Here is a 25,600-nt window from a genome sequence, read left to right on the forward strand (position 1 = left end):
AGCTGTGATAAAGGTAGCAAAGTAGTAGGTTTGTGTTGTTGTTAGCCTCTGTGTGTGTGTGTGTGTGTGTGTGTGTGTGTGTGTGTGTGTGTGTGTGTGTGTGTGTGTGTGTGTGTGTGTGTGTGTGTGTGTGTGTAAGGTTGCCTTTTTTACTATGCCTGCAATAGGTGAACAACTGAGTGCACCCAAACACACACACACACATTATTCAATACATCACAAATATAAAGAAAGAAACACTAAACAATGACACTGCTATAGTGTACATGACACAAAAGGAAAGCATACAGTGAATCAAATCAGATATTCATTCTAGAGCGGAAATTGTCAGTAAACTCCTGCCCCCTTATCACTATTGACATTTTGAACCTTCCAGGAAGACTTGCCTTTGAATTATTCTCACAAGCTGGGAGTTCAAGCCTGGAACCCCATAACAAAGAAGTGCCATCCTCATAGAAACATTAGGCTACTAGTAATTCTATTTCTACGGCCATTCTCTCGTGTATGGAAACGCTCTTCTCCTTCCAGATAGTGTCTTTCGTATTTGTTTACTTTCTTTCCACAGATAGTGAGAGGCCAGACAGGACACCGGTTCTCTTTCAGCTCGTCAGCTAAATGGCAATTAGGCTATTACAGCCTAATGCTGTTCACCCTCGTGGTGCTCTTCACAAACAGAGCCTGCTCTACACATGATCTGACTATGCACTGGCATTTTTTGAACTCAAGAGATAAAGGGTTTCTTCCAAGCAGGCTATTTAAAAAACGTTTTCTTTAGAACGACGAGGGCTCTAGAGTACGGACAGACATCTGTTAATGCTTCAAGCACACACACGCACACACACACATTTTAAATACTTTATTTGAATCCACCAATCAAATTTACATTAAAAAAGGATCCAAACATTTCAAAGGTCCCTGTATGTATGACACTCAAGGGTACAGAAAGCACATCCTTCTCCAAATAGCCAGGCTGCCCACGACAGCTGAAACAGAGCAGTACCTAGCCAAATGCTTTGCCCTAGTTTTTGTCAGGCCCGCAGTCTGGAGGCCACGCACCGCACGCCTGTGTACGTGGCCGAGACTGCCAAATATCAGCCCCACCAGCTTGCACCTCCACCCGAGGCTGTCCAAGCGTGCCACGAGGAGCTGGTATTTAAGAAGCTTCCTGGCAAAGGCCTGCTCCATGGAGCCGTCAAATGAGCAGCCCACTTCCAGAATGAGCCCTTCCCCCTGGCCTCCCCCCACAACAACAATATTTGACACACAGGAAAACACCATCATCATCATCATCATCGTCACACCAGCTTCCCCTTATACAAGAATGTTTCTGTATGTGTGCTGGTGGTGAGACTACTTCACCTCGCTGGCTATCAGGTCAACAAGGCGGTCATGTCTAGCAATGCACAAATCCTTGAATGACCAGCAGCCATTCACAACATGGGCAATGGACTCCATTACATTTGACTCATGTAGAATATAAAATGGATCATGGTTTGCAGGGTTCCAGAGTGGTAGATTATATTTTGTTGGTAGAACTTGCAGTTTCGCCTTAATAGTAAAGGTGAGAATGTCCTCGCCGACGGCAGTATTCTGGTACATGGAACGGGGAGTCGGAGTGGTCAGCACCGTCCAAAGCAGCGAGTTTCTCCCGCAGCCTCAGGCCAGTCCAGTGTTACAGTAGCTTGATCCGTCTGATACCGAGGAGTGTTGTCCTGGATGTAGGATGAGATGCTTCATCGTGGGTGACAGAAGCCTCCACAACAACGCCACAATCTGCCACAACTGCATCAGAAGCAGTCACTGTCTCAGTTTGCATATCAGTCCGTGTCCTCCTGAGCTCCACTCCAGTCTGGTTGCACAGGTCGTTGAGGTCTGGACAGTCTGACCAGACACCAAAGCCCACAGCGCGAGTGTCCAATTTCCCATTGACATTCCTCCTGAAGCCCAGGAAGTTGTCCTCAGTGTCCCTGGCCAGTGGAACCTTCCTCCCCTCTTTTCCCTTACATTCATTTATATGAAATTTGTAAAAAGGCTATTTAAATAATGTTTTATTCTAGGTCTCTATAGAGTAAGGACAGACATCGGTTAATGCTTCAAGCACACACACATGCACCCCCCCACCCCCCCCCCCAAAAAGTGTTAATGACTACGTCATTAACACATTCTCCACCTCCAGCTATGACCCTTACTAACACAGTGAGAGTGAGAGCGGTCGGATACAAAACATACAATCCCTCTTCACTGGTATGAATGAACGGGAGAAAGCCCATAGAGAATCCACACGGCCAATCAGAGCCGAGGCCGCCTTATCCTTAGCCGAGACCCTAACAAGCAACAAGCAGCACCTAGCCTTGCGCCTGATCGACTGACTGACTGACAGAGAGACTGCGATAACAAGGGTCTCGCAGCACTGTGGCTTCATTTAGAACAGAACTGCAGCAGTTCCTACTGTCTGTCTGCTCCTAATGAACAACTAGTGGCCAGCAGGAGGCTTGGTGGTGATGCAGTCGGTCTCCATAGAGACCTTGTCTAGGGAAAGAAACATAATAGACAAGGGGAGGAAGAAGAGAGGGGGAGGAGAGAGGAGAGGCAGAGACAGAGTGAGAGTGGCAAGGAGGGAGAGTGACATAGAAAGAGGAGAGAGAGAGAGATTATGTGCTGCAGTAGACAATCTGTTGCCAGCAGGTTGCTTTGCTAAAAGCCTGTCAAACCACCAAACCCATGCCTGGCGGTGTCTGGAAGCCAAAGAGGCTCTCTCTATGGCTTGGGCAGTTAGCTGTGAGATAGCGCTATTGTGAGGGGGTAGTTAGAGTAGGGGGTGGGTGGCTAAGGGTCGCGGGGGTAGTGTAGGGTAGCTTGGATGAGCCATCTTGCCCCGTCTCTAATCCGCGTTGACACACTGCATTCACTTCTTACACGGTCAATATTAACTCACCCCATGACAGGGGAGGAAAAGAGTGTTCCTCAAAGGTATGCAGACACGCATGAATACACTCACACACACACACACACACACACACACACACACACACACACACACACACACACACACACACACACACACAGTTAGGCTTCACAGGAGTGGAAAACAAAAGACAGAGGGCAGACACTGCCTCAGACATTCTTCGTCGGTCAGGTGATCTGCTCCCGCTCTAAAATATTTCCTTAAGAGTACCTCAAATGAACTATGAGGTGCGAGAGAAGCCCATTACATCAGAAAGCACTTGACTTGCAATGCCGTACTTTCATATTTCATAAGAATATCCACTCATGCCAGCTATGGTACCTCACAGTACAGTGCCCAGGCTATATTAAGCCTTCAATGGTCATTGGTCAGTATTGTCCGCTTCTGTAAGACCATTGTCTACCGCTGCACTATCAAAAGAAATCGGTCTCCTCTCTCCTCTCATGGCAAACAGAAGTAGGGCCTGCTGAACGTCAATGACTTTCTGAATGAGAAAAGGCCTGTGTGTCTTTGTGTTAATCTCTAAATAACAAAGTGCAGGTAGCTGTGAGTTTATCTGTAAACTCAGCGAGCCGCAGATCCATACGGCTCAATACTGCCACCACTCTGGCCTCCTTCCCGTCTCTCTCCCACGGGCACGTTTACAAGTTTTTTGTGTTTGTTATCAGTCCTGAATGGATGGACGGCTACGGCTTTTCCCTGTGGTCGACCTGGCTGGGAGGAAAAGATTGGGGGTGACTGGGCGAGAGCAATTAGTTTGAGTGGGCTAAAATGGCTGGGTTCAAGATGCAGTGTTTCAAGAAGTTAAGATTTGACTCTTGTTATTGGTCCTGTGTGGAATTTAGTGTGTCACTTATTGCCTTAAGAGATACCGACAACAACAATGGACTGCTAGGTTGGCATCGGTTGGTGGCCATTTCGTAGGATAACGCTAGAACCTGCTAACGCTAAACAAAAAACCAGCAGGAAACAGCTAGCTTCATAATGTATGTTTGTTGGTGAGGATTTGTTTGTCGAATGTAATTGGGGTTGAGAAATGAGTTGAAAAATACCAACGCTACACCAATGGAGGTGGTGTTCGAACAGTGACCCAGAAAAGAAACTAAATGGTTGTGGTGGTGGAGGAAAGGAGGGGGAGTAGGGTGAGGGGGGGGGGGGGTTGTCTCTCAGCCGCTCTTCAGAACCTTCAACTTTTATTGCCCTCCCGGGGATCATAATAAGGAACTAATCGATCGTCTTTGAGACACTGGAGGGCAGGCGCTGTTACAGCAGGAAGTTGACACAAATCAAACTCTCCCTAAAACCAGACTGTGTGACCTAGAGCTATTCCAGGAGTGTGGGGGACAGCTTTCTAGCTTGTGTGTGTGTGTGCGGGGGTTGACATTTACCATGAAAAGCAGCCTAATCCAGGAAACAGAATCTGTTCATCTGGTTCTGTTGCTAGCAGCTCACTTTGCCACATGTTCCTGTTTTGCATCGCGCATAATAGCACAACAGAACGCATTCATAACAGGGATTTCTGGTTAATGATTGAACTTCTTATTCTTTTTTTTATGTATATAAAGACTTTAAAATCCTAATTGGAAACCAAAGACACAGTTGAGAGGAGCTAGACAGACGAGTGCTGACAGTATATGCATGACTACCTTTTGAATCCACACCGTTATCACTCGTAATAAACTGAAAGGTAAACAGCGAAATGAACACAGCTGAAGTGCTCTTTCCTGTTTCAAAGCAGTGCCACACTTGCGTTGACATGAGGGGTTTCCAGGTGGAAAGATGTGTTACCTTTTTATTTTGCGGTGCTGTGGACTCAGCAAATGAACGGCGGAGAGCAGACATTTACGGGTTCATTAGCTGATCTTTATGTCCTCGTAAAGATTGAGTAAACTGTCTGAGACTGCGCTAAAATGAAAACCAGCAGACCTCGCTGCTCTATGGACCTGGATCAGTTCACCCCATACTTCTGGGTAAATACGCTCAATACTTTCAGAACCATTTGACCCATTTCAGTTCGCCACAAAGGTAGGACATTCTATACCCTCAAAAAGGCCTTCAAGTTCTGACATGGGGGCATTAAAAGGTTTCAGCGTAAGCTTTGATTTAGTCATCCTAACAAACAATGTGTCAAAGTCCAGGCAAGCAGCTCAAACTACCTCAAACTACATACATATGTGAACAAACACAAGCTGCATAAGCAACATTTGTTACTGTTTGACTGAAATAAGTCCTGCCTCAGGAGTTTTCTCAAAAATGTCAGTCTCACAAAGGAGAACAGAGAGTTTGACTAATTCCCTCCTCACATACACTGACGATTAATCTACATCAGACTGCATAAATAATACACGAGGCAAGGATCATAAAGAAGCCGATAGTACTACAGAGACTGACAAAATACATATTTTTTTTATTTTTTTTTTACAAAATACTTTTCTTTTGAGCAAGTGCCAAAAAAATCCACTGTTTTTCCTACAGACGCCCAATAAGACACAACACACTCCAGCTATGACTTCCCCTGCTTCCTGAGAGGAAGAAAGTCAATTGCATGGTCTCCAACGAAAACAGATGCGCTCTGATAGCCTGGCCACGGGACAACAGAGTAAACTTTGCTTTCACCCCTACCTGTACAATCCTATTTACGCCGTTCGGCATGATAAAATAAGATAACCAATGTGCCCCAATTTCGCTGCGGTCTCGGTGTGCGAGCGCTCACACGCTGCGACACATTATGGCTCATTTACTTCATCTCAGACCATTAAATAGTTTACCAGAATACCAATTAAAGCCTGTCTACTTGACTCATTCGCAGAGGCACCTGATGAGCCTAATGTAAAGTTAATGTAACCCTTCAGTGACCCCCCCCCCCAGTCCCCACAAAATACTAAGAAACAACGTGACCAATGTGGTTTCAACATGTAAAGTTTTCAGTGAATAGCTCAGCTCTGTGGCATCTAAGCCCGTAGTCCGTGACAAGAGTTCTTTCTGCACACAGCCCTCTACGGATTCCCAAATCTACCGTTCGGTATACTACCTGCCCCCGGGTGGGAATTGGGAAATTCCTCAGCCCCGTTAAACAGCTTTGATATGCACTGGAAACCCGAGATTCTTTGTCAGCTCGGAAACCCAATACGCTGGGAAATGGGCTTCACCTGCGAGTCATTTTTGTGAGGAGGGAAACTGAAAGATTTGCTGCAGCACAACAGGTTCCTTCCCTCAAGTCACAGTGGAAATAGGAGGCTGTAACAGGCATGGCTGAACAGAAACAAGCACAGGGTGGTTTTAAGTGCTTAGGCCTGTATAAAACAAGTCTCATATTCAATAGCTCCTCTAGCTATAACAAATAAAGTATCAGTAATCTAGAATTCCCACATCCAGGAGCAACGTTCTTACTTGACTACCATACATCAAGTCCATTATCCTCACAAATACCATTGGGCCAGTCAAAATGGTGGCCGTATCAACATGAACGGTAGGTCTCATCAGGGGGCAGCTCTGTGAGGGGAGGATGTTGCTTGTTTAACAGGGGTGGGGAGAGAGGGGAAGGGGGCTTAGAAAAGTTTCAATCCTCAGCAAACCACTGACCCTCTAATTGATATCGTCTGAAGTGGAAAAGTACCGTGCCGTGTTCGCAAATTCACCATTTGGCCGGTTCTGACTTGTCTGAATGACGTTGGAGATGCGCTGTTCCCTTTGTCCTGCCTTTGTACCCGCTTAGCGTTCATTCCACACATCCCGACTAACTCAGCAACATATTCTTTTTCACAAAGGAACGTTTCAGTGAAGGCTTGAACGGTCCTTCCTTTCACATTCCAGCTTGCCGAAATATAACACATTTCCGGCGACAAGGCGATGACCGTTGGTCCTCAAACGTCTCCAGTAAAATGAGTTTGAGGACGAGTGTGGAAGAGCGGTTAACAAGTGTGATCTTTAAAGGTTATATAGACTGAATTAGTCCTCCAGACAGTTAATCATTGGCTCATATCACCTAAAGAGAAAGTTGATGAGAGAGAGAGAGAGAGAGAGAGAGAGAGAGAGAGAGAGAGAGAGAGAGAGAGAGAGAGAGAGAGAGAGAGAGAGCACAAAAGAGAAAGAATATGAGGAGACATTTGAACACACACACATTTCCACAGGCATCATCAGTTTCACCTTTAATTAATAGCCGGACCAAACCTCTACTGAAGCACTTTTGGCTAGAGGCACATTAAAGCAAGATGAGGCGCTTTCATTCTCAATCATGGGGAAAATGAGAAGGCCTGCCCCGCGGTCGGCTCTAGACGATCCCGCTGAAGAAAATGTGCACTTTCCCAAGAGCTCATTCCCCAAGCCTGAGTAACCCTCCCATGACTCATTGATCTTAATATAAAACAGATCGGATTTCCATTCCTGTAGTAAAATCCCTGGTGGCCAGGTGGGGGGAAATGTTTCATTTGCCTTCCGGCCTCAAAGACGTAGATTCCACCTTTCTGACTTCTCCTGCAGCACATTAATAATGTCTTACTTAGCATTTAGCCTACAGGTGGAAGAGAGGACTGCTTTTTCTGGAAAAATAAGGAAATTAATACTTTTGCTCCCAGGCAGGTATGATTGGCTACTCTCCATGGGGCCTGTACACATTAGGTAGAGTATACAGGATGGATATTGCAGGAAGCAGGCCTTGGGTTCTGTTCAAAGCGCTCATCTCTTTGGCTTGATATGCAACACTCGAGTGCGATTGGGCTCTTCCTGAACACGTGTGGTCCAGATTCGGAGCGTCGTACCATTCCGCCGGGAGCTGTCAACGACTGAAAGGCATTCCTGACTGATGAAAAGCTATCGGAGGATGAGTGCTGAGAGGATTTGCCAAGTCCTCTTCTCGGAGAGAGAAAACAGGCCTTGGCTTCTTCCTTATATCTTAATATGAGCCATAGGGAGGGAATGGATGACGATGGATACTTTTCACCAATATTCATTCCTGATTACTGCATTGCTTGAATAAGAAGAGGGATGTATACTTTGACTGTGACGTGAACAACGACTGGACCAAATCCTCTTAACAGTATTCAGCTTTATATTCCAAGGACTCGATTCAAAGTGTTCACATGAAAACAAGTTACGTAAAGCAGGAGCTAAAACCTGGGCCGCGGGGGGGTGGGGGGGGGCGCAGACCTTTACAGTACACTGCCGAGGTACACAAACCTCCAAACATGCGGAGAGGCACAAACGCATGAAGCAGCATGCGGTACATAAGCACAGGGACACATGCTCCCTCCCGTGTACACTACGTTTTGTTTTCTCATGGTTTTTACTTTACAGGGTTATTAAATTACCTCTGATCCATGCCACTGTTGCCATCGTGTCACAAGGCACTTCTCATTCACGCTTCAAACAGTCTGTGATCCCCTTCAGCGTGTCAGGATAAAGGCATGGCTTCAATCAGCATCGCTCAAAGCCTTTGTGTTTGGTTCCCCGGGCCTCTAAAAGAGCTATGGCATCCAGGGAGGGGGGCGTGATGGATAAATTAGCTGCTGGTTCAAAGTTTAATTGAATCCAGATTCTAAGCCTCTGCCAGAGTGGTGAAAAAAGTAGCTGTATGCGCCTTTGTCCGGCTTCCATCCAGGCTTTTAAACCTTTTCTTAACAGGAAACTCATGAGTTCTTCAGAGCCAGCTCATTAACCCCATGCAGCCAGGAAGGGCCGTGACATGAAAGAGCTTCTAGGAGCGATGGGTCAAAGGTGACCTGACCACAATGTCATATTGTCTTCCTCACAACATAAAGCAGAAGAGTGGCTCTTTGGGGGGGAGATTTCCTTGTCTCTTGGTAGTCAAGGCGCAATGGAGATTGCATGTGACTTTTGAGGATTTTTTGTCTTTTTAATTGATAACATCCAATTTTATAGGCATGGACACGCAAGTTTTGTGTTGACGTAACAACATTATTTTCCAAATGTATTTAGCATTCAGAGTTTACCGTCATTTCCAATCTTATTCCTTTCATTTAGTGTAAGAAAACTTAAGAATGGACCGGTGGGATGTGGAAAAGTTCATGCTCTTTCACCCACACTCAAGCTCATTTATACATATGGCCTGTTCCCCACCCACTTATCTATTTGTGCCGCAAAAATTATGACCTGCCAAATTCCTCCAAAGCTCAGTCTATCTCTCACTGCCACACTGCTGCAAATGTGCCTTTATCTGGAGAAATAAAAGCCATATGTATGAGGGAGGGTGGACGGGTGGGAGGGGCGATTTCACCGCTTCAGTGGCTGATCTACTTCAACCCTCACAGCGCCGCAATTGAATTCCCATCCAACCCTTCCCTTAAGAGGATTTGGGTTCAGGGGAGTCAGGAGGGCGCTGCACTCTGGTTGGGGGTGGGAGGGGTGGGTGGGGGGGGTGGGGGTTGACAGTACAGAGAGGGTGGGCAGCGAGGAATAGGGAGGGAAAAAAAGGAGGGATAGAGTTAGTGGAGAGAGAGTTGCCATAGGGGTGTTGAAGTGAGTTCCTCTGAGAGCATGATGTTGACTATGGTGCTGTGTTGACTATGATGTTGACTATGATGTTGAATATGATGCTGACTATGATGCTGTGTTGACTATGATGTTGACTATGATGCTGTGTTGACTATGATGCTGTGTTGACTATGATGCTGACTATGATGTTGAATATGATGCTGACTATGATGCTGACTATGATGTTGACTATAATGTTGACTATGATGCTGTGTTGACTATGATGTTGACTATGATGTTGACTATGATGCTGTGTTGATGTTGAATATGATGCTGAATATTACATTTTTTTACATTTTTAGTCATTTAGCAGACGCTCTTATCCAGAGCGACTTACAGTAGCGAATGCATACATTTCATACATTTTTTCTCTGTGCTGGCCCCCCGTGGGAATCGAACCCGCAACCAACTGAGCTACAGGGAAGGCTATGATGTTGACTATGATGCTGACTATGATGCTGTGTTGACTATGAGGCTGACTATGATGTTGAATATGATGCTGACTATGTGGTTGACTATGATGTTGACTATGATGCTGTGTTGACTATGATGCTGTGTTGACTATGATGTTGACTATGATGCTGTGTTGACTATGATGTTGACTATGATGTTGACTATGATGCTGACTATGATGCTGACTATGATGCTGACTATGATGCTGAATATGATGTTGAATATGATGTTGACTATGATGTTGAATATGATGTTGACTATGATGTTGACTATGATGCTGTGTTGACTATGATGCTGACTATGATGTTGAATATGATACTGCATATGATGCTGCATATAATGTTGAATATGATGCTGACTATGATGTTGACTATGATGCTGACTATGATGTTGACTATGATGCTGACTATGATGTTGACTATGATTTTGACTATGATGCTGTGTTGACTATGATGCTGTGTTGACTATGATGCTGAATATGATGCTGACTATGATGTTGACTATGATGCTGACTATGATGTTGAATATGATGCTGACTATGATGCCGTGTTGACTACGATGCTGACTATGATGTTGACTATGATGCTGACTATGATGCTGACTATGATGTTGACTATGATGCTGACTATGATGCTGTGTTGACTATGATGCTGACTATGATGTTGAATATGATGTTGACTATGAGGAGGAAGGGGGAAATAAATGGCGAGAGGTTGACGAAGGGAGCGAGGACACACAGTCAGTACCGGCAGAGGGAGGAGGAGCAGGAGGAAACAGTAATGGTGTAAGGGAGGGATGGATGACTCGGAGCGAGGGCGTCAGGTGGTGATCTCTGATCACATTATACAGGGCTAATACCAGCAGAGGACACAAACCGACGCTGGCACAAATAAATAACTGGAGCATCGACCCGGCCTCAGCACCACCTGCAAGAACAATGATCCAGGACCAGGGGGGTTAGTAATTACCTGGTCGGGGTAGCCATGCCCCGTCGCTACGTTCAAACACTGATCCAGAGACAGGTCTAAAGTTTCACACTGAGGCACCAGACCTCACCGCAAGCTACAAATGTTGACTGCACTATGAGGTAAGATGGAAACAATAACAACCTTAAAGGTATGCTCAAGTCAAGAGGCAACTTATGAAGTGTGCGAAGCCAATATTAATGTAATAGCCGATTAATGAGGCATGATCCCAGCAAGGCCCTGGGAGCTGGGATAGTGGCCTTATAGGTTGGCACGGTCACAGACTACTCAACAGTGCATCATAGAGACATTAAAACATTGACCTAAACCTCAGATGGCCAGATGCTCATAGAACAAAGCTGCTCTCTAATGCCACAGCTTTAAATATGTTTTGGTAACTCTGCGGTGCTGGGGACACACCTACTACCCTTTCACACAGTTACACAATTACTGGGTGGATTATCAGTTTAGGAGGTCACCCGGGATATAGTGGCACATGCTGAAGATTAGCTGCTACGGCCAGCGTTCAGGGAGCGATTCACAGGAAGAGATCAAACACCACTCTACAGAGAGGAAGCCATTTGAATGTGTGTGTGACGCTTGACAGAACAATACCGCTCCATCCGATTCGGTTTCCACGTTTGTTGAAACAAACTGCTCCACAACAAAAGGGAAATCATTTCCTCCCCATGTTTTACATGTGCACCCCAGCTGCTGGGAGTCAACTGGGTAACAATGTAGCCGCAGTTAGTTCACAAAGCAGGGGTAAACAACTCACAAGGCTCTGGACAATATCATCGACACATTATGTAGACAACTTTTGTAAACCAGCCACAATAGACCAGCCTTTTCCCGGTCTCAGTTTATTGTACTTCATGCAATAAAGTTATCAAATGACAAAGACCATAGGCATATAAGCTACCCTTGGACTATAAATATCAGGGCTTTTACAAAAAGCAGGTTTGCTTGGTTTCTATGGAGCTTTTATGTGACTGTTCAAAGCAGCGCTTTAGCCCTGAGCTCATGTTTGAGAAAGATGAGGCAAAAGGTCTCATTCATATTCCATTCTGTGTAAATAATTGAGTTGTGGCTACAGAAATAGGTCCTGTACGAGTACCACGGCTTGGCTTCTTTCTCAATCTTTAATGATTATGTGGCAGAAAGAGCATTTTCCCCATCAGGGCCCTTGGAGAAGCCCACTTTATCAAGACATAAAACACACTTTTGATCAAGAGACATACCCACGCACGCACACACAGCCAGAACTTCCAAAAAGGACCATTTTGTCCTCCGTCAGGAACCACTGATTGTCATCGCTGACAAAACTGTGCAGCTAAAAACAGCTTTAATGTATCTGCCAAACCTCACTCTCGCTACACAGCCCAATTATATCCCTCTGCTGTAATTCCTGAAGAATGTGCGGTTATGAAGTCCGCAGTCTCGCTTTTCCCTGAGTTCCTGAAACAACACAAGGCCCCTGTGCTCCACCCTCTGTCTTACTGCCTCCATATGGATGGGCAGAAGATGCTGAGGATACAGTAGAAGAAGCATTCTGATTGGTCCCAGAGACACACCGAGCACCTGTTTTCATTGGTTACCAGAAAGTTCAAACACAACATTAGAGCCTTTGAATAGGTCTCAGTAACTGGTATGCGAAACACTTTGAAATGCCGGACCTCTAAGCAGGAACAAAGAGATGTATAGTGCTGAAAAGCTGGAGAGCAGAGATTGTGGTGGTACACACCACACTAAAGGGGAGCCACGACTATACCCCACACAAGTACAGATGTCTTTAAAGTATTTGTAGCCTAGACCCCAACAAAACCTGTCAAGATGCCTTATGTGGTCAATAACTCACAAGTAGTGATGGGAAGCCACACAAAAAGACAAAAGGGTAACAGAATGCTTCAAAAGACGCCATGAACTCCAGAACATTCTGAGGAGGTTCGGAAGACTGTAAGTCTGTACCTAATATCCAGGCCCAGGCACTGGCTGGCAGGGTAGGTCATGTCTGGTATTTTACTAAGCCTTGGTGTTGGATGCATTCTGGGAGACAGCCACGAGGCTCCATTTTCTCTAGAGGATATCCTGGGTCTGGAGTCAGGGAAGTCGGCCATCATTCCAGCCAGCCACTGAATCACTTGATTAAACAAATTATTGTCATCAAAGTCATCAAGCCTCACTCCTCCAGGCTAACCGGTTTAAGCATAGCATGACAATGCCAAGATTAAAAAAGCAATTACCTTGGCCCAGTCTCTCCGAAATCAGGGATGGGAGAAAACGGAGATATGATATACACACTATCAAAAGGTGACAGACTGGGAAAGTGGATTTCCAATGAGGTCACTGGGGGCCAGAATTTGTGGAACGCCATCCACAAAACTCTTGTTTGTTTGGAGGCTTTCCTTGAAATGTTCTACCCGTTAAGACTTTGCGGTCGCCTCAAAAGGAGAGTGAGGAAATTAGCGTGTCAGTGGCATTTGCATTTCAAATCAAAATGGATTCCATCTCACACGGTTCTTTAACGGCTCCTCCCCCGTTTAATAAAAGTGCCCTCCTTCTCTCTCTCGGTAATGGGAGCTTTTCGGGACATGGCTGGACACCTGAGTCAGAGATGGCACTATATCAGGTTTTGTTCAGCTCTAAAAATGATACAAGTGTACCGTTGTTCATGCTTCTATACCAACGTGAACAATTTTCCAGTTTATCTACTGGACTATTTGGACAGTGTGTCTGCCACCGCTGCCCTGGAGAATCAAACTAAAGAACATCTGAAAAGGGCCTTTCAGTCATGACAGGAGATTCAGGAAGCTGTATACTTGCTTCTAAAAACGCCTAGGATTGAGGATAATTGTCACGGTCGTCATAGGAACATTCAGACCAAAGTGCAGCGTGGAATTGGTTCGACATCTTTTATTTATAGGTGAACCGGCCAAAAAAACAAACAATAAAGAACAGAACGAACGTGGTGCTATGCAGTGCTCAAGGCAACTATACACAAACAAGATCCCACAACCAACAGGTGGTAAAAAGCTGCCCAAATATGATCCCCAATCAGAGACAACGATAGACAGCTGCCTCTGATGGGGAACCATACCAAGCCAACCTAGAAACTAGAATGCCCACCCTAGTTACACCCCGACCTAACCAAAATCGAGAATAAAGAATCTCCAAGGTCAGGGCGTGACAATAATAGAATGTAGCTATTTTACAAAACACAAAAGGTTTAAAACGTCTTTGTACAACTGAACCAAATCTGAATGGGCGGCATTTTTCTGGAGAGCAAGAGCTGTGCCTTGGAGGGCAATTACTAGTTTGAAAAACATTTCCCTATGGTACGGTGTACCTAGACAGAGAACTAAAGTACTTCCTGTTTTTGTCAAACTGTTCCTATGACAACCACTACTCTTTGCTGAATATTCATGACTGCTCCATTAAATTCAATGCCAATGAGTAGAAACGTTTACACATGACCACAGCATTTGGATGAGAGGTGCTATTTTGAAAGCCTCTAACGAATCTTTACGGAAGTTCCTCAAAACCCTCTGGAATCTGGGAGATTTCTCATGAAAAACAACATGAAATTAGAGTGTCGCACTGAATCAAGTCAGGGTTTATAATGGAAACACCAGATATTAAAGTACATTTTTCTGCTTGGCGGAGCACAGTACAGATTTCAATTAGGTGCTTTTTAGAACAGATAAAACATGCTCATAAATATGAGTGAGCACAGATGTGTTAAATGCGACATGTTTTCCAGAGCAATCTTGGGAGTGGGATGGAAAAATTCAACTGAAGTCATGACTTCTTCATATATCCCCCATTTTTGGATAACACCCCACAGACGAAGCACATTCCCACTCAGATCCTTGTCTATACAGGAGAACAGAGCCAATAGGGAGAAGGAGAGGTTTCACAGGCAGCAGATATACAACAGCAGACCAACAAGCTTGACCACAAACTATGAAACTCTGAGCTAATAAGATTTCTGTAACTTAGTGTTGCGGGCGTGTGCCCAAGTCCGAGCAAGGAGATGGAGAGTGTTGGTCAAAGTTTCTGTTTTTAATTAAGTGACATGAGAGTAACTCAATGCCACATAAAATACGATTTGTACAACATCACTGTAACGATGTACGCTGCGAGTCAGGAAGCAAGTTCAGGGAGTGAGTGTTTTAATAATTAAATTAAAACAAACACGTGACACAAACAAAGCACAAACATGACCTAGGAACAGAAACAATGACAACTGCGGAAGAAACCAAAGGTTTCTCCGTCCGCAGGACGCCGACCAAGATGACGATCCTGAGGATCAGGAGCGGACTGGTCACCTCTGCTAAGGCGCGGGAACCTGTCGATCCAGCTGAGGCGTGGGAGCATGGCGACCTAGAGCTCCGGACAGAGTATACTTGACAATACCCCCTCCCCGGCGCGTTCAGCTCCAGCTACTGGACGCCAACCACAGGGACGATCTCGGGGATCTGGAGAGGACTGGTCGCCTCCGCTGAGGCACAGAAACCTGACGAGACGGCTGAGGCGTGAGAGCCTGATGAGCCGGCTGAAACCACCCCGGTGGCCTCAGTCGAGGCACGGGAACCTGTTCACCCAGTTGAGGCATGGGAGCCTATCAAGCCCGCTTAGGCATGGGAGGCTTTCGAGCTAGCTGAGGCATGGGAGCCTATAGAGCCAGCTGAGGCATGGGAGCCTATCGAGCCAGCTGAGGCATGGGAGCCTATCGAGCCAGCTGAGGCATGGGAGCCTATCGAGCCAGCTGAGGCATGGGAGCCTATCGAGCCAGCTGAGGCATGGGAGCCTATCGAGCCAGCTGAGGCATGGGAGCCTATAGAGCCAGCTGAGGCATGGAAGCCTATCGAGCCAGCTGAGACATGGGAGCCTATCGAGCCAGCTGAGGCATGGGCGCCTATCGAGCCAGCTGAGGCATGGGCGCCTATTGAGCCCGCTGAGGCATGGAAGCCTATCGAGCCCGCTGAGGCATGGGAGCCTATCGAGCCCGCTGAGGCATGGGAGCCTATCGAGCCCGCTGAGGCATGGGCGCCTATCGAGCCCGCTGAGGCATGGGAGCCTATTGAGCCCGCTGAGGCATGGGACCCTATCGAGCCCGCTGAGGCATGGAAGCCTATCGAGCCCGCTGAGGCATGGAAGCCTATCGAGCCAGCTGAGGCATGGGAATCCATCAAAACCGGCTGAGACCTCCCAGGTAGCTCTGGCTCCAACACCCGGACCCGACATCACCTCCAACACAAAAAAAAACAACAACAGAAAAAAAAACACCGCCTGATGCTTCCCTTTGTTGAGTCGTCATTCTGTAACGATGTACGCTGAGAGTCGGGAAGCAAGTTCAGGGAGTGAGTGTTTTAATAAATAAATGAAACCAACACGTAACACAAACAACGGACAGACATGACCCAGGAACAGAAACAATGACGACAGGGGAAGAAACCAAAGGGAGTGACATATAAAAGGCAGGTAATCAAGGAGGTGATGGAGTCCAGGTGACTGTCATTATGTGCAGATGCGCGTAACGATGGTGACAGGTGTGCGCCATAACGAGCAGCCTGGTGACCAAGAGGCCGGAGAGGGAGCAAACAATGATCGAATGCGTTGCATGACAATTAGTCCAAAATAGCGTTCAAAATATCAACGGGAGATAATAGCATCCAATTGAATTTTTGGATCATTAATTTTTCATTTCATTGGAATGATTCAAAGCAGAAATTGCTTTTTTGCCCCAATACAATGGGCATTTCTCTTGGCAACTGAGATTTACTGGGGATAGTATTAGGCAGATGTGTGATCATGTGCTCAAGCCAAACACTTAACTTTCATTACTGTCCTAACTAGCCTAATCCAGCGCCATCCTGCTCGGCACATAGGTCTGCCCCCTCCCAAGTCAGACGTCCTCAAGCATTCCTCGCAGTAAAGCCCCAGACGGAGGGAGACCCGTTCGCCAAAAGGGAGACCAAATTCACACTCTCCTCTTCATTTAAAGTGTAACCAGGCTGCAGGCATGGTAGTACAGGAAGAAAGCAGACAGGTTAAACAGGGGTTTTCCCCCTGCTTTTCTTCTTCACAACCACAGAATCTCCACCACAATCCTCTGAAGGAACTTTTCATTTCCTAAGGAGAGAGAGAGAGAGAGAGAGATGGGCTGCTTTATAAACAGTTACTGTTTTCAACAAAAACTTGACATCCACGTTAATAAAGGTGAGGAGTCACTAGTTTGTCAAATTGTGTCTCCTTGCTGTCTACACATGCATGGTGGCAGGGGCCAAAGTTAAACCACCGTCCATGTGCTGCCTCTCCCTAATGTGTTTCCCCATGCCTAGAAGGCTGGACTTTGTCTTTAATAAAGGCAAACAAACACACACACACAACCTCAGCCTCATGAAAGAATCCCTTCCAAATAGTCAAGAGAGGGTGGGGGGGGAAGCTGTTCCTTTCAAACAAATGCACATATGTCCTGCCGATGCTCGCGAGGTATACACAAACACTCCCTTCTTGAGTTTCAGCAATGCAGAGTGTGGTGCTGCATCTCTCTTCTTAAAAACAACATTATTTTCAGCTGTCTTAAAGGGAATAATAATCCAACTGTTCTCAGGGTAACTTAAGACGCAGCGGTTATGACAAGCAGCGTCTTAGCCTTGGGGGTTGTCTACAAAGCAGGGCTGCGTGCGTGGCTGATGACAAAAGAAGAGCGCATGGGGACAGATGCTTTCCTTCAGGAGGCCCAAGGAGCCCGGACCTGCAGAGTCCATTAGAGATTACATAACGCTTGGCAGAAAGGGAGATTGAAAATGCTAACTTTGAAAGGACACACCCCTCACCCCGTTTGACCTAAAATCATGAAATTAGGTACATCCCTCTCCTTACGAGGAAAAAATGTCTCAGGGACCCATAAGGTCAGCCATGATGGATTTTCCGTCACTTAGAATTTTGGGCTAAACTTTTAAAACGCTACTCTTCTGGCAACGAATGACCGATCTGCACGAAACTTGATGTGTGGCATCTATAGGCAAAGGTCTCTCAATGCAATATTTTCCTGACTAGTACCTAAAACCACAGGCCACTATTGACCAATAAACATTCCTCTGGCACATAAATGCATATAAATCAGTCAAGGATATTCATATTGCAACAACACAGTTGCAAACACTATAACTGCTGCTATAACGGGAACATTTTTATATGTTTGACTCAGAGTGATGAAATTTGGCACACATGCTCAGGGATATGAGTCTAGCTAACCCACGCGATATCACAGACACCACTGGCCTGATTTTGACAAAACTTGGGTGAATGATGAGTCTTGCCATAGAGATCTGGCATTTACAAAATTACACTGATTGGCCCAACGGGGGCGCTGCATAATTTGTGGGGGACGACATGTTTACTGTTCATTCTTGTTTATTCAATATTTTTTAAATTATAGATTGTGCACCTTTTTATAAAAGGAGGATGGATAAAGCCCTCTTATAGTCACTTTAAAAGAGACCGAGAGTCTGGTTCTAAAACGGCACAGAGTCAGGGTGTACAAATATTTCCGGTCAAAACATTCAGAGAAGTTGCAAGAATCTACAGGAATATCAATAAAGTTGGTTGAAAATTGTATACGGTATCTAGAGGAATAGTAAATGAAAAGGCCTGGCATCTGTGGCTCTGGGCCTGCTAGTGAATGCAGTTTGTGTATTGATGTTGCTATTGTCTTCTTTAATACAGAAGCCAAAGACAGCCTCAGGTGTGGAGCTGGCAGGAGTGTGGGTTGATCTAGCGGTCAGCTAGCAACCTGTGCTACTCGGGCACAACATTACTTCAAATCAGTGAACGCAAAACAAATGGCCAACAAAATGAAACTCTGAGGTGCTGTGTAGTTCTACCCATGGATACATCTCCCCTGACCTCTTTGTTTACGTGCCAGTGTTATTTAAGGGCACGGGATCATAAAGCATACAATACACATCTATAAGCACATCATAAACATTGCTTTATTGCTACACAGCATTATTACAACTTAATGTAGGTATGCATGCATTTACGGTGTGCTTATAGATGTGTAACTCCTTATGATATACAGTTTGTAAACAATCACATATTTTGTTATATACAAAGTGTATAGATAACCTCAAAAGTGGAATGGAATTTTAGTGTTTTTCCCACTTATTTTCCTTGAATGTCCCAAGATTCCTTGGCCAATTCCATTTTTGAGTTATTCCTTTGAGGTCCTGCATCAGACACTGAGACAGTGCTACCCTCGCATAAATCATCCACTTGAAAGGAGGTGAAAACCCACGCTTCCCACCAATACCTGACAAAAATTGACATGCTCCCACATCTGGCAACTAGCGGGAACCAAAAACATAGCTAGGGCCCAACCTTCTTCGCATCCGGGTTCCAGGAAATAAAGTCACTGGGGAAAGAATTGCAGCGTGCATTATATATCACCTTCGACTACGGCTCTGTCCAAATTGACACACTTTTCCCTATACATAGTGCACTACTTCTGATGAGGGCCCATGGAGCTCTGGTCGAAAGTAGTGCACTATACACAGAACAGGTTGCCATTTGGTCCCATTTTGCTCAGTTGGTAGAGCATGGCACTTGCCATGCCAGGGTTATGGGTTCAATTCCCACGGGGGACCAGTACGAAAAAGTATGAAAATGTATGCACTCACTACTGTAAGTCGCTCTGGATAAGAGCTTCTGCTAAAGGACAAAAATGTTCATGTAAATAGACAATTTGGGACGAAGACCCCAGCTGAAATGTCTTATCTAAAGGGTACAGTAACGACTGTGCTTGATGGCGTGTGGTAATTAACTGCAGGTTGGCATTTATTGTTATGAATCTTGCCCTGGATGCATCTCTGTAGAGTAGCTGGCACAGTTACAAAGTCATAAAATCTGATTTTAAACACAACCCTAACCTTAACCACACTGCTAACCCTAATGCCTAACCTTAAATTAAGACCAAAAAGCTAATTTCCCCCCAGGAATTTAAACAATAGAGTCAATTTTGACTTTGCAGCTGGCACATCTAGCGGAATTCGCTCAGTTCTGCCTCCAGGGCAAGATTCATGACAATAAACGTCAACCTGATAATTAACACATAGATTTGCCTGGTGGTTATCAGCCAAACCACTTGATTGCCATGTCAACAGGGGTGCCAACATTGAGAATCAATGTCACGCGTCAAGTTTCATTGAGGCGGATATATGCCTCTCACTGCTGCAGGGTACACACAAATAGACAGAAGCGATAGATTGATAGGGGGAGGGAGAAGGAGGGGGTTTATGATAGTCAAACATACATGGTGCTGTAGCAATTTATGTGTGCCGTTGCCATGCCCACAAAGCCATGGATCATACCTTGGTAGGCTACAACCCAAAGGACCAAGGGGTCAAAGAAAATGACAGGTTGAGGGGCTCTCTTCACAACTGCCTGATGACAATGTTCTTCAAAACAACACAAATACAAAGTAACATGGCCACTTTAGTGTTTTTGTGAGCTTTGACTTTCTCTCCAGTAGTATCCAACGGAGGGAGACCTTATGAGTCAAGCAGACACAAGGGCTTCTGGTTCTGAGGCGCATCTATTAAAAACATGCACTCTGGGGGTGACATCATGCAAAACAATGACTCATTAAAACACTGGTGGCTGAATCAGCTAATTGGAGAACCATTCAGAGAGGAACGGAGCCAAGTGACAAGTCTGTAAGCCACAGAGAAAACAGTGGGACACTTTCAATAAAAGTTCAGTTACAGCACCAAATACATGAAAGACACAAATGCACAATTATATTTTTCCAAGTCCATTCCAGCATTCTAGACATTTTGTGGGATAATCAGTGGGCCCCAATTATATTACCAAACGTGAGGATATAGAAACAGCATAATCACATAATAGTACGTTTGGATATCTATAATAAAACAAATACTATACATGTCTCTAATATGTTTGGCTCTAATGCTGACTTTCCACTGTAACACCAGTGTTACACTTAAGCCATAAGGCCCAAGGGGGTGTGGTATACCGCCAATATACTAAGTCTAAGGGCTGTTTTCGCACGACACAACGCTGAGTGCCTGGATACAGCCCTTAGCCGTGGTATATTGGCCATATACCACAAACCCCCGAGGGGCATTATTGCTATTATAAACTGGTTACCAACGTAATTAGAGCAGTAAAAATAAATGTTTTGTCATACCCGTGGTACCAAGGCTTTTAGCCAATCAATATTCAGTGCTCGAACCCCCCAGTTTATAACAGTGTATATACACCCTTATGTTGCACTAGGGAAATTGTGTTTTGAGGACTAGTGAAGAGCAGCATCAACAGCATCGGTGTAATCAAAACAGTATGCCTTGTGAGGTGTTAAAGTTCACATCTAAATCACATCTAAATACCAGCTGAAAAGTACCAGTGGCCTGGCTTTGGCCCCACCACCCACGTGAGAGCAGGTCTGCCAGAGCCATGGTCCAATGAGACACGGATAGAGACCGTGTAGATGGAAACAGAAAAGTCTGAGCCTTTTGGGTAATACACTAGGTAAACAACCTATTGTTACACTGCCATAAACACCGCATATAGCCCTCACTAAAGTCTTCGTAAGCATTACAGTATCTTATTGGGTTGCCTGGAGTTGTGTCTTACTCTGGTAACCAAAACGGTCAAAGGAACATAACGTAGCATAAGGATGTATGATGCAGGTTACTTTCGTGGTTTGGTTTTTGAGTAGGCTGGGCACGTTTACGCAGCCAAAATGATTTTGGAAAGGCTGCATGCAGCAATAGCGTTTATTTGCGTTTCACAATAATAACCGACGAATTGGCCATTGCATCTAGACGACAAAAGCTTCGTGAATGGAACAAGGCTGGGTTTTATTACCTCCAAAGGCAAACTGATAACAGATAACGTTAGCTTATAATAAGCAGTGATTTGTAAAAATGATTCTCGTTGTCATGTCCATCCAGAAAGGGTTCCTCTATTTTTGACCAGCAACCTGCCACGTACGTAGAAATGATAGTTTCGGAGATGTTAAAATACTGAAATTAAACTATACAAACTCTAAAAAGAACATGTATCTCTTCAAAGCAAACTCTGAACGTTGAAACATTGTCAGCGTAGACAAACTTGACCGGCCAAGAAGAATATAGGTAATATTGACTACAGTTCAAGAAATACCTCTGTCCGAAATTAAATTCACATTGCTCTTAAGTTGTGATACGATAGGCTACAATGTGTCACATTCAGTACAACAATAGGCTACAGTCACACTTGCTTCAAGTACGTTACAGTGTAACATACAAGTGTGAGTGGTCCCACATTCAAAGTTGTTTTCTCCCCCAATCTAACGTTACCCCGCAAGCAAATCGACATTGTTCACTTTTAAAAACTTACCCTTTCCCCCGAGAGAAAGGCCGTCATGCCGAGGGTCAAAATTATCCAAATGTTCCTCATTATTCCTTCAATAAAAATGTGTAGACACAGCCAAAAAGACCAAATATTCTATCTTCTCTCCCTTCCCTCTTCTGTTTGCGACTATCCCCCTCTCCCCTTGCACCCTCGCTCCAGTCCTTGCGTTTCTCTCACTCTAGAGTGGAACACCGGATACGTGTTGCGTTTTATTATTCCGCCACGCACTTTTTCCTACAAAGAAAAATATATATCTTGAGTCAAATTGCTGCGTAAGACATTTGACTTGGTTGTTTCACAGTTGAATCCGGACTTCTATTCACTTATAGTATAGTTCCGTTAAACTCGCTAAGATTCGGCCATTTCACAGAAACTCAACAGTGTGCAGAGAGAGAGAGTCGGGAAGAAAACACAGGTCAGATAAGGAAGCAATGATTGACAGTTACTCCGAACATCATTACAACGCACTGCCATCAAATGAAATGTCCTATTGCTTGCACCGAGATGTACTTTATTGACATTTCAGTCATTTAGCAGACGCGCTTATCCAGAGAGAATGGGTATCGAACCCACAACCGTAGCTTTGCAAGCACCAAGCTCTATCAACTGAGCTACACGGGACATGATATACATAAAATATCATTTAATAGCTTACATAATGATAAAATATTGTTTAATGTTCCAGAAATGTACAGTTACCATTAGTCAACTATAATATACTTTATCATCTTAATTTGTTGGTTATAATTATCTGCATCTTCTCTCCAATGGAGAGGCATAAGAAACCATGAATTCACTGCAGTCATCTCGTCAGACCTATTCATTCCCCCTTAACAAAGTGTTACTTTACTGAAATGACTGTGACAGCTTGAAATTATAATTGTGCTACTAACTGTTTTTCCTGATGGCCTCGATAGTCTAGTAGAGGATCATTTTAAGCAATTTTCCAGTCTGTCCATTTCTATGGTTAATTTCCATGCAAAGTCTCCCCCTGCTGGTATAATTCACTCCTAAAGCGATATTAAATGGGATCCAGTTTTAGTAGGCCTACGGTATGAATCATAGAATCATATCACGCAGAAATGACAGTATTTGAATCTTGAATGAGCACTTTGTTTAAATTGTTTGGCATTCTCATACTGTGAATGGCAAACATTGCTTCTAACTTACAAGTAACCATGCATTCATACTTTGTATCAGGCTATATGCTTGTATATTGCCTTTCTCGCACAAATCAAATCACATTTTCTTTGTCACGTGTGCCGAATACAACAGGTGTAGATTTTACAGTGAAATGTTTGCTGATGAGTCCTTCCCAACGAGTAAAACTTGTTTGTATAAAAATAATAATTTGAGGAATACAATACACAAGAATAAAGCTAAATACAGGGAATTTTTAACATGATTTTTGAATGACTACCTCATCCTGTACCCCACACATACAATTATCTGTAAGGTCCCTCAGTTGAGCAGTGAATTTCAAAGACAGATTCAACCTCAAAGACCAATGCCTCGCAAAGAAGAGCACCTATTGGTAGATGGGTAAAAATAAACCAAGCAGACAATAAATAACCCTTTGAACATGGTGAAGTTATTCATTACACTTTGGGTGGTATATCAATACACCCAGTCACTACAAATATACATGCGTCCTTACTAACTCAGTTGCTGGAGAGGAAGGAAACCGCTCAGGGATTTCACCATGAGGCCAATGTTGACTTTAAAACTGTTATAGAGTTTAATGGCTGTGATAGGAGAAAAATGAGGATGGCTCAAAAACATTGTAGTTAATCCACAATGCTAACCTAATAGACAAAGTGAAAAAAGGGAAGCCTGTACAGAATACTAATATTCCAAAACATGCATTATTTTTGCAAAAAGGCACTAAAGAAATACTGCAAAAAATGTGGCCAAGCAGTTAACTTTTTGTCCTGAGTACAAAATGATTGATTGTTCAGGGAAGAGTACCACTCTCCATATTTTCAAGTATAGTGGTGTCTGCATCATGTTATGGGAATGCTTGTAATTGTTAAGGACTGGAGAGTTTTTAAGGATAAAAAAGTTAGTGAATGGAGCTAAGCACAGGCAAATTCCTAGAGGAAAACCTGGTTCAGTCTGCTTTCCATCAGACACTAGGAAATTAATTCCCATTTCAGCAGGACAATAGCATAAAACACAAGGCCAAATCTACACTGGAGTTGCTTACCAAGAAGACAGTGAATGTTCCTGAGTGGCCAAGTTACAGTTTGACTTAAATCTGCTTGAACATCTATGGCAAGACCTGAAAATGGTTGTCTAGCGATGATCAACAACCAATTTGTCAGCACTTGAAGAATTTTGGAAAGAATAATGGGCAAATGTTACACAATCCAGATGCGGAAAACTCTTAGAGACTTACCGAGAAAGAATCACAGCAGTAATCACTGCCAAAGAGGATTCTTATCTAATCAAGATATATTAGTGTTTAAGTTCTCAGAAATGTTTTCCCCATTTTGACGTTAACAGAGCATTTTGTGCAGATCGTTGACAAAAAAACATGACAATTAAATCCATTTAAATCACACTTTGTAACACAACAAAATGAGGAAGAAGTCAAGGGGTGTGAATACTTACTGAGGGCACAGTATACAGTCTTGTTAGTGTGCATAGAGTCAATGCAAGATAGGGTCAATGCAGATAGTCTGTGTAACCTTTTCATTTACATTTTTAGCAGCCTTATGGCTTGGGGGTAGAAACCGTCTCGGAGTCTGTTGGTCTGAGAGCCAATGCTCCTGTACCATTTGCCGGATAGCAGCAGAGTGAACAGTCTATGGCTTGCCGGCTTAAGTATTTGGTCATTTTTCGGACCTTCCTCTGACACTGTCAGATATCGAGGTCCTGGATGGCAGGGAGCTCAGCCCCAGTGATGTTCTGGACTGTCCGAACCACCCTCTGTAGCGATTTGCAGTCGAGGGTGGTGCATTTGCCATACCAAGTGGTGATGCAGCCAGTCAAGATGCTCTCGATGGTGCAGCTGTAGAACTTTTTGAGGATCTGAGGGCCCATGCCAAATCTTTGCAGCCGTCTGAGGGGGAAGAAGTGCGGTCGTGCCCTCTTCATGACTGTGCAGGTGTGTGTGGACCATGTTAAGTCCTTAGTGATGTGGACGTCTCTGACCACCTCCCTGTAGGCTGTCTCATCACCGTCGGTGATCAGGCCTACCACCGTCATGTTGTCAGCAAACTTGATAATGGTGTTGGAGTCGTGCGTGGCCACGCACTCGTGGGTGAACAGGGAGTACAGAAGGGGAGAGGCAGTGTAAAGT

At 44.6% G+C, this 25,600-nt stretch overlaps 1 protein-coding gene across 1 annotated transcript in view; it reads right to left on the reverse strand.

The window, feature by feature from the left end:
- Positions 1 to 22,677, reverse strand: part of LOC106570046 (syndecan-2-A) — a 31,591-nt gene extending 8,914 nt beyond the window's left edge. Inside the window, exon 1 of the mRNA XM_014141974.3 lies at positions 22,282 to 22,677. Coding sequence (XP_013997449.1) covers positions 22,282 to 22,341 — 60 coding nt within the window. The 5' untranslated portion in view covers positions 22,342 to 22,677. The remainder of the gene's footprint in view (positions 1 to 22,281) is intronic.
- Between the last annotated feature and the right edge of the window lie 2,923 nt (positions 22,678 to 25,600).

This window comes from Salmo salar, chromosome 14 (assembly GCF_965601325.2).
Source record: "Salmo salar chromosome 14, fSalSal1, whole genome shotgun sequence".
In the NCBI taxonomy this organism is placed as follows: Eukaryota; Metazoa; Chordata; class Actinopteri; order Salmoniformes; family Salmonidae; genus Salmo; species Salmo salar.